General features: G+C 39.2%; 1 protein-coding gene across 1 annotated transcript; it reads right to left on the bottom strand.

Annotated features, from left to right (window-relative positions):
* Window positions 1–7762: 7762 nt before the first annotated feature.
* LOC105083419 (disintegrin and metalloproteinase domain-containing protein 29) lies at window positions 7763–9949 on the bottom strand. The gene has a single exon (XM_010973256.2). It carries the CDS (start codon window positions 9947–9949, stop codon window positions 7763–7765), a length of 2187 nt encoding a protein of 728 aa, XP_010971558.2.
* Between the last annotated feature and the right edge of the window lie 292 nt (window positions 9950–10241).

Below are 10241 nucleotides of genomic sequence, written 5' to 3'. Positions count from 1 at the left end.
TGTCTGTTTCCTCCCCCGTGTTATGGAAGTTATCAGGCATCATTACTTCAGTACATTTTCTGTCCTTTCCCCTCTCTCCTCTTCTTTCTGGGGCTCCTATAATGCAAACTACAGTTAGTCCAGTTGGTGGTGTCCCATAAGCCCCTTAACCTGTCCTTTATTTTTTCAATTCTTTTTTTTTTTTTTTTTCTGTTTGGTGCTCTGGTAAGGCGGTTTTCCCCCTTTTTCTTTGTGCTCACCACCGATCCGTTCTTCTGTTTAACCTAGTCTGCTGTTGAACTCCCCCAGGACAAGCACATGGGGATCTTTCACAGACGGGTTTTCTGTGTGTTTCAGTGTGCTCTGTGTAAAGTATCCTGTGGATGGTAGCCTGCTGAGGACCATCTTTCTGATCCTTACAATCCCACGGGACCCAGGAACGCAAGCCCCCTGGCCACCTGACACAGTCAATCAGTGGGTATCCCTCTAGGTGTCAGTCACGAAAACAAAGATGCCAGATGTAGTGACAGCTTTTATCTTTCAGTATTTTAAGTGTGTCTTCCTACTCTCTCCTGGCTTGTAGAGTTTCTGCTGAGAAATCAACTGAAGCCCAATGGCGGTTTCTTTGTAGGTTATCTGCCCCCACCCCACCCCCGGCTGCTTTAAAAACTTTTTCTTTGTCATTGACTTTGATGGTTTTTAATTTAATGTGTCTTGAAGAAGGTCTTTTTGCATTGGAGTAATTAGGTGTTTTCCTAACTTCATGGGCTTGTATATCCAGTTCCTTCAGCAGGATTAGGACGTTCTCAGCTGTTGTTTTCTTTAAATAATCCCCCTGCTCCCTTCTCCCTCTCTTCTTCTTGCATGCTAATGTTGCCCTTCCTAATAGAGTCGGTTGGTTCTCATAGAATTTCTTCATCCTCTACTATCTGTATAATTTCTAAATTTCTATCTTTTAGCTTGCCAGTTTTCTCTCCCATATGATCTGCACCATTTCCAATGCTTTCTAATGCATTATTTATCTCATTCATTGAGTTCTTTTTGGTTCTCTTTTAGAGTTTCAATCTCTTTGGTAAAATATTCCTTCTATTCATTAACTTGTAGCCCTGTACTCACTGCACAGCCTTCCTGAGTTTTATTGTAGCTCTTTGACTTTTTTCATGACAGCTATTTTCGAATTCTCTCTCAGATTGCAATATTCCACCAGTTTTAAGTTTGGTTTCTAGAGAATTGTCATTTTCCTCTTGTGGTACCGTTTTACACGGATTCTTCATGGTGCTTGATGAGCTGTTCTTCTGCCAGCACATCTGAAGTAGTGAACAATGTTTTTCTTCAGATAAAGCTGTTTTTTTTTTTTTTTTTAATTTGGTTCCACTGATTCAACAGGTTAGCAGTTGGACGCCATTTCTGATTTCCAGTAGGTGGCGCTATAGCATAAATGTTTATTTTCTCCTGCTCAGCCTGATGATACTTTAGAAGTGACATTTTTCACCCTCTACCATATGTCATAGGTGTTGCCTGGTGTCCTCCTTGCTGCTTGTATCACCAGGGTCATTTGGTGCCTCGCTGCTTCTGGTGTCACTGTCTGGGGCCCCAGGGTGGTGGGTGTTTCCACCACATCTGGGGTCTGTTTGGTCACAGGCTCTACTGCTGCAAGAGGAGGAAGATGGGGAGAGGGAGCCAGTATTGGAGTCTTGGCCATGACCAGGGTTGGCAGGTGCACACCACTCTACTGTAAGCAGGAGGGGGTGGAGTTACAGACACCTCCACAGCTGGAGGGACAGAGCTGCAGGCCCCACTGTCACTGCTGTCGAGGTCCCCGTGGCTGCGAGTACCACTGTGGCCGTTAGGCTAGTGGTGTGTGTGCCGCCTCCCCTGAAGTTACCCAGCTCTCGGGGGCTGCTGGCTCAGCCGCCATTGCGGGGGGAATCTGGGATTGCAGGCTCTACCTCCGTGATTCCTGTGGTCCCGCCGCCTTTGTGCGGTCCAGTCCACCCCCGGTAGATAGACAGACGTGCGGGATTCTCTTGTGCACTGGTGTGTTGGGCAGAGGTAACTTTGTTGAGTTATGGAGGTTTTACTGATCGTAAGTAGAAGGGGAGAGACAAAGGGAACATCTCATGCCACCAAGATACTGACACTTTTCCTGTATTTTATTTGTTTTTATGTGATTGTAAATGGGATTATTTTCTTTCTTTAAAAAAGTTTGTGTGTGTGTGTGTGTGTAGTAATTAGGTATGTATGTATGGATGGATGGATGGATGGATGGATGGATGGATGGACTGGGGATTGAACCCAGAACCTTGTGCACGCAAAGCACACCCTCTACCCTGTTTTCGGGGTCAGGGTAATTCTGGCCTTATAGAGTGAGTTTGGAAGTTTTTCTTTCTCTTCCATTTTTTGGAATAGCTTGAGAAGCATGGGTATTAACTCTTCTTAAAATGTTTGGTAGAATTTCACCCATAAAGTCGTCCGGTCTTGGATTTTTGTCTGTTGGAGTTGTTTTGATTCCTGATTTATTTTTGTTACTAGTAATTCATCTACTCAGATTTTCTATTTCTTCCTGACTCAGTTTTGGAATTTTGTATGTTTCTAGGAATTTATCCATTTCTCCTAGATTTCTAATTTGTTGGTGTGTAACTGTTTGTAGCAGTTACTTATGATTCTTTGTATTTCTGTGGTGTCAGTTGTATCTGATTTTATTTATTTGAGCCCTTTCTCTTTTTTTCCTGATGAGTCTGGCTAGAGATTTGTCATTTTAGTTTATCTTTTCAAATAAACAAAGAACTAGCTCTTAGTTTATCCTTAAGTATTTTCTTCTTTTTTTTATGGATCGTAAATGGGATTGTTTTCTTAATTTTTCCTTCTGGTAGTTTGTTGTTAGTGATTTCTGTGGCTAGGACTTCCAATATTATGTTGACTGAAAGTGGTGAGAGTGAGCGATCCCTGTCCCTGTTCTTAGAGGAAATAGTTTCAGCTTTTTGCCATTGAATATGATGTCATCTGTGAGGTTGTCATATTTAGCCTCTATTATGTTGAGGTGCGTTCCCTCTGTACCCACTTGGGGATAGTTTTTATTATAAATGGATGTTGAATTTGCCAAAAGGTTTTCCTGCGTCCGAGCTGATCACGTGATTCTTATTCTTCAGTTTGGTAACGTGGTGTGTCACACACCACACTGACTGACTGACTGGCAAACAATAAACCACATTCCTGGGATCGATCCCACTTGGCCATGGTGTATGATGCTTTTAATGTGTTGTTAAATTTTACTTACTAATATTTTGTTGAAGAATTTTGCATAATGTTCTTCAGTGATATTGGCCTGTAAATTTCTTTATTTGTGGTGTATTTATCTTTATTTTGTGTGTCTGTCATAGATTTTCGGTTTGTGGTTACCTTGAGATTCATATATAATGACCTATGCGTGTAACAGTCTATTGTCAGTTGCTCGTTACTGAAGTTGTATCGCATTCTAAAAGCATGACGTCTTTACTCACCCGCCGTGTTTTATGTTGTTGCAGATGACTTCACTACTTTTCTTTTAACTTTCCTACTAGCTTTATAAGTGGTTGATCTACTCTCTTTACTGTATGTTTGCTTTTACCAGTGAGATTTTTATGTTTCCCAACTTTCCTATTTCAAATTATCTTATTTTTCCTGCTTAAAGAAGTTACTTTAACATTTTCTGAAAAGCCAGTTTTGTGGTGCTGAACTCCCGTAGCTTTTTCTTGACTGTAGAACTTTGTCTCCCGTTCAAATCTGAATGATACACTTGCTGTGCATTTTTGGTTTTAGTTTTTTTTTCTTTTGTTACTTTGAGTGTATCATATCAGTCCTTCGTGGCCTGCAGAGGCAGCTGTGAGCCTTATGCGAGTTCCCTTGTACGTAACTCGTTGCTATTCCTTTGCTGCTTTTAATATTTTTTCTTTGTCTTTAATTTTTACCATTTTAATGACAGTGTGTCTTGGTGTGGTCTTCTTTTGTTGATCTTGTTTGGGATTTTGTGCTTCCTGAACCTGAATATCTGTTTTCTTTCCCAGGTTACGGAAGTTTTCAGCTATTATGTTCTCATGTATGTTCTCTGCCCTTTTATCTCTCTCTCTTCTCTTTCTGGGACCCCTTAATGTGAATGTCAGTATGTTTGATGTTTTCCCAGAAGTCTCTTAAACTATCCTCATTTAAAAAATTCTTTTTAGTTTCTTTCTGTTCAACTTGAGTGATTTCCTCTACTTTGTTTTCCAGTTCACTAATGTATTCCTCTGTATCATCTAATCTACTATTGATTTCTTCTTCTAGTATATATCTGTGTGTATATTTTATATATATTATATATACTAGTTATTCTTCAACTCTGTTTGGTTCTTCTTTATAGTTAAAATTCTCAGTGTGCTCAGCCATTCTTCTCCTGAGCTCTTTAAGTATCTTTATTATCGTTACTTTGAAGTCTTTATCGGTAGGTTGCTTATCTCCGCTTAGTTCTTCCTCTGGGATTTTATCTTCTTCCTTCATCTGGAACATACTCCTCTGTTGCCTCACTTTGCTTGACTTGATGTTTTTATTTCTGTGTATCTGATAGATGGGTTACACTTCCCATTCTGCAGTGGCCTTATGTGGGGAACAGCCTGCGGAGCTCAGCAGCACACTCCCCTCTGGTCACTAGTGCTCACACTAGCCATGCCTTCTGTGTGAGCTCAACCATCTATTTTATTGTCATTTCTTTTAAGATATGGATATATTATTTCTGGCTGCTTTTAAGATTTCTCAGTGTCTTTGGTTTTCAACAGTTTTACTATAATATGGTTACATGTGTGTTTTTGTATGTTTATTCTGCTTGAAATTCATTGGTTTTTCTTGAAGCAGGGGGAGGTTTCCATACTTTGAGGGAATTCTCAGTCATTATATGTTTTTTATTACTTTTATTCAATTCTCTTTTTCCTCAACTGGGACTCTATTTTAATCATTTCAAATTTATTGCTATGTTTCACATATCACTCCTCTATTTTAATGCTTTTTTTCTGTGTGTCAGTTGCTGACTTTTTTTCACTAACTTTTCTTATAGTTAACTAATTTAATTATACAATGCAGTCTATGATTCAAACTGTTCACTGGTTTCCTGAATTTAAATACATTATTTTTCAGCTCTAGAATGTGTATTTGACAAGTGTGCATAGATGCCAGTTGTCTGGTGAAGTGAACCTACCTTCTTTTCTGTGGTCTATTCATTTTCCTTCCAGTTTCTCTGCAATAGTCGTCATAGTGATTTTTTGTTCATTATTGTCTTTTCCACTCTTTGGGTCATCTTTTAGATGGCTTCTGTCTTTTCTTTTACTATATTTGTTGTTGTTATTTTCCATTTATTATTGGCCATAATTTCTTCCTCTTGATATGTATGGTAATTTTTTTAATTGTATGCTAGATGTTCTATATAAGAAAACATAGGAATTCAGGAAGACACATATGCCTTACTGGACTTTCTACTGGGAGCCCATAGGCCTCTGTTTTCTCAGCTCTGAAAGCAATGGGTAATTATGTTCTGATACTTAAATCTTCAAAGCTGAATTCTCTAGCTTATGTTCTAAGCTCCTTCAAAATCAAGCAAAGATTTTAAAGGGAAGGCATTACACATCTTTTTTTTTAATTGTTATTATCTTTATAATTATTTTGCTTTTTATTGAAATGTGGTTGATTTCCAATGTTATGTTTTGGTGTATAGCAAAGAGATTCGGTTTTACATATACATAGATATATTTTTTCAGATTATTATTATTATATTACATTTTTTATTGATTTATAATCATTTTACAATGTTGTGTCAAATTCCAGTGTAGAGCACAATTTTTCAGTTGTACATGAACATATATATATATTCGTTGTCACATTTTTTTCTCTGTGAGCTACCATAAGGTCTTGTATATATTTCCCTGTGCTATACAGTATAATCTTGTTTATCTGTTCTACAATTTTGAAATCCCAGTCTATCCCTTCCCACCCCCCGCCCCTTTGGCAACCACAAGTTTGTATTCTATGTCTATGAGTCTATTTCTGTTTTGTATTTATGCTTTGTTTGTTTGTTTTTAGATTCCACATATGAGCGATCTCATTTGGTATTTTTCTTTCTCTTTCTGGCTTACTTCACTTAGAATGACATTCTCAAGGAGCATCCATGTTGCTGCAAATGGCGTTATGTTGTCGGTTTTTATGGCTGAATAGTATTCCACTGTATAAATATACCACATCTTCTTTACACATCTTTGAGGCAAAATCCCTTCCACTAGGTCTTTGCTTCCTAAACACAACAGATTGTAGATATCTCTGTCTTTAAAGACTTTAATCTATTTCCCAGCAAATGGATCTAAACTCAGCAAAAATGTTATGGGAAAAACTGATTTTGAATTTGATGTCCTTAAATGCCCAATTTATCAATCTAGTCTATTCTACACACTAAGAGCTTTCCAGGTTTCTCTTTCTTCGACGGAGGATCTCTAACTTGGTAGGCCAAGCATGGTCCTTAATTTACGTTCAGAATCATCATGTTATAGGGAACAAACATTTTTGTTCCAGGGGGAAAAAGTACTGACAATTCAAATTGTTTTCCCTTTCTTGTGATTTTTAAGTCTTCTAATCTTCATTTCCTCAACAGTTCTCTGATACTTTTAAAATATAATTTTGAGAAATGTATTTGGCGTTGTATAGCTGTTGTTTTCAGAAAAACAGATTGTCTACCAAGACCTGCCTAAAATTGGAAGTATATTCTTTACCTCATTTTATTACCAAAGAAACCCAGAAGTTTAGAGACAACTGTTATTACCATCCTGTATTTTCTTATTTTGTTGGAAACTGGCAGTGATTTTAAGTGCTTTTCCCAAGATGGTTAAGGGCAGTGGTAAAGAAAAACTCCAGCAAACAAGCAAACAAAATTGATGTTGCCTTAATCCCACTTTCTTTATTATGCCAACATAAGTACTGTAACAGTCAGAATCCAGTCAGAAAACAAAAAAACAACTCAGTGATTTTAGGGGGATAGAATTAAATGTAGGGAATTATATCAACAGGTACTAAAGAACACAGCAAGTTAAGGGAGACACTGTGCTAGTAACTGGTCAGTAACCATAAAATCGTAATTGCAAGAGGGTGATCTCATTCATGAAGCTGAAGAGCAAAGCAAAGAGACTGGGTTATGGAATCTAGAGAACTGTAGAGCTGGCCCCCAAGGGTCTCATGAGACTCAAAACTCTCTCTGCTAAGCTGGTGCAGAGGATTTGGCGTTTGGTAGAGAGATCAAAGACCTGGGGCTAAGGAACTCTGAGGGTAACACACGGAGAGCTATGCTGGTTATGTCTTAGACAGACAATGATGTTGATCTGGGTTGAATTTTTAAAGAAAGGGTATTGCAACTAAGTATAACTGCCACTGTGAGATCTGTCATTGAGGTAACATTGACATAGAGGAAGCAAACAGATCTCCCAGATTTCCAAATTCCCTCTCATTCACCCTATTACAGATTCCTGTAGGAGGAGGGCTGATGCAGCAGAAATGTGATTCCTACAATGCAGAGTACAAAATGGGAAGGGGCTTTGGCACTGAAAAGCAGTAACTTAAAAACTGGTACACCACCCATGTGCCATGCCACTTTCTAGAAAATATAAAGAAATAAATTTCAGGAAAAATAAAACTTCTGATTGTTTAAGATAAAGAAGAAGAAGTGGAAGCATTCTAGGAGTTACCTTTATTTCTTTTAATGCATACCTATTCAGGCATATCTTTTTGGTACTAATTGTTTTTATTTCCCACGTGGAGTCTGAGTTTTTTGCCTTGATTTTTCAGGTCGAGGCTGAATGTTTCCTTTTTTTTCTTTAGGTTTTTTCTTCAGACAAGTGTAAATAAGACAACATAACAGAAGTAACAACAAAAGAAGACATGGAAATATCAGGTAAATCTTCTTTATCTTCTTTCTCTTAGGGGGTGGGCCGCTGTCGACACTCCCTCCGTGGCCTCTTATTAGGCAGTTGGGAGGGTCCCACAGGTAGTTGCAATGGCAGTGATGTTTATTGTTGCAGATCCCCCTCATGTTGCAGAACTTGGGTGAACAATCACTATCCAAGTGAGAAAGATGAACACACTTCTTTTGGATGCAGACATGTTCTGGGCCACACTCTGTGCCATCGTTCACTTCACCGATGTCAGGTATGGTCATCCCAATGTGGTAGTCTATACCCCAGCAGGTGGTGTTGTTGACACGAGTCCCATGCACAGTAGAATGATCTTTCAGGCGGGGAATTTCTGCCACGCTATCACACTGAATTCTCCCACACAAGCTGTCCGACATACTGCATTTTAGATATGTGAAGTTCTCAACTCCACAGTTACCAAAACGATCACCTTGAGTATTTACTTGTTTGTAACAAGTGTTTTTTGCATTCTTGGCCTTTTGGCCAAAAATTTGCCTACACTGAGTATCACGGTCACTACACCTCTTTTCGTAACAGTAGGCGCTCTCGTTACAGGGAATTCCATCCTCTACGTATACGTCATCTGGGCACATGTGGGATGTTCCATTGCACCACTCTGGAAGGTCACATTCGTTGACCTCCTTCCTACACATTTCCCCTGATGGTAAGAAATTGCAGTCCTTGCAACAAAGCCCAAAAGCACAAGCAGACCCAAAGCTCAGAGTGCAGTTTGTCAGACAACAGGCATCTTTTGAACAGCTCTGCAAAGATCCACAGTCACACTGTTCTCCTTCTTCCACAACACCATTCCCACAGCGCGTCCTTGAAAATATGTCCTTTGTGTATATAGTGTAGTGCAAACATTTTGCCGTATGTACAGTATATCCCCAAAAAAGAGAGTAACTGCAGTTGCTAAATTTGACTATTGGTGGGTTGTCAGCATTCATTATACATCTATAAAAACCTTCTGCACACACACATGTTACTTCATCATGAGACATACCCAAATTATGACCTATATGATGAGCCATGGCGATCGCAATAATGGGCAAGGTTTTGCCTCCAAAGGAAACAACTGCACAACTAAATTTTGATCTACACATTCCTGCAATGTAGCCTAAACCAGTCAATCCTCTTAATGTTCTGTTTATAAACAGGTGTACGGTATCATGGGCTATGCGGGCATCAATGTTTTCAGCCTTCCATTCACAAAAATCTCTCAGAGATCTCTTTACAGCATCCACTTCAACGTGATTTTTTTCAGTCCAGATCTCCATACCAAACATGAACACCTTAATACCCATATCTTCATAAATGGAATCCACTATATTTACAATAAGAAATATATTCTCCTTCAACTTTGTGACATTCTTTTTAAACTGATGATATAGAGCATTGTCCACCACGACTGCAATTTCAACAATGTACACATGGACCCACCAGCCTTCAATACCACTTTGTTTCAGAGTAGAATTACCAATCTCTTGAAACTCAAATTGGCTTACAGTTTCCTCTTCCATAATGCCAGATTTCATGGTTGGGAATTGAGTCTCCTCACTGTCCATTTTATATACCAGATGCTCAAATTTGGTAGAAAAAATCTTGGGCTTAATTTCATAAACAACATCATTTATCTGTAATAATCCTTGAAGGCCACCAAAACAGGTACTGAGGGCAACCAGGGATTCTGGGTCCCCTTCCACATAACCATGATAGTAGCAGTCATTCTGGACAAAAGGATGGTCCTCCAAGAGAGCACCCTGGTCTGTGTAGGTGAACACTGGAAGGTGTCTGGACAGCAAATGCTTCTTGACCTTCATGTGTACAACATGTCTCTGGCCCCCAAAATGTAGGCTGTAAGAGAGCCAGCCTTTAGGCTTCATGCCTCTGCTAGTGTCAGGTACCTTCAAGGGAATCACCACTTCTGGGGGGCTGTGATATTGAGGGTGCTCAGCCTGAGTGTGTCCTGAAAAATATAGAAACACCCCCAGCCAGTGTAGCAGTGGTATGATCCTCATGTACAACAGAACTTCAATTACAGTCATTATGAAGCTACTATAATGGTAACATTAGTCCAGAGAAGAAAGCAGGCAGGGCTGAGAGTCACAGATGGTCTGGCTCCTTATTCTGAGCTGGTTAATGTCCAGGGATAATCATTAAGTATTTGGCTTCTGGCGGAGTTTAACCATTAGAGTATCATCAGCCCTGTAAATAAAACAAAAGGCAACATATGGATGGGGGTAGTTAGAAACGACCTGATAAGGAGAAAGAGAAAAGTGTGCAATAAAAGTGATTAGTGTTTTGATCAAG

Source organism: Camelus bactrianus, chromosome 31 (assembly GCF_048773025.1).
Source record: "Camelus bactrianus isolate YW-2024 breed Bactrian camel chromosome 31, ASM4877302v1, whole genome shotgun sequence".
NCBI lineage: Eukaryota > Metazoa > Chordata > Mammalia > Artiodactyla > Camelidae > Camelus > Camelus bactrianus.
The sequence above is the reverse complement of the archived record's forward strand: the minus strand, read 5'-3'. Positions and strand labels throughout refer to the sequence as shown.

What these genes read in the sequence shown, in the direction of transcription:
- LOC105083419 (XM_010973256.2), bottom strand. Translation starts at nt 9,949, where the DNA reads ATGAGGATCATACCACTGCTACACTGGCTGGGGGTGTTTCTATATTTT.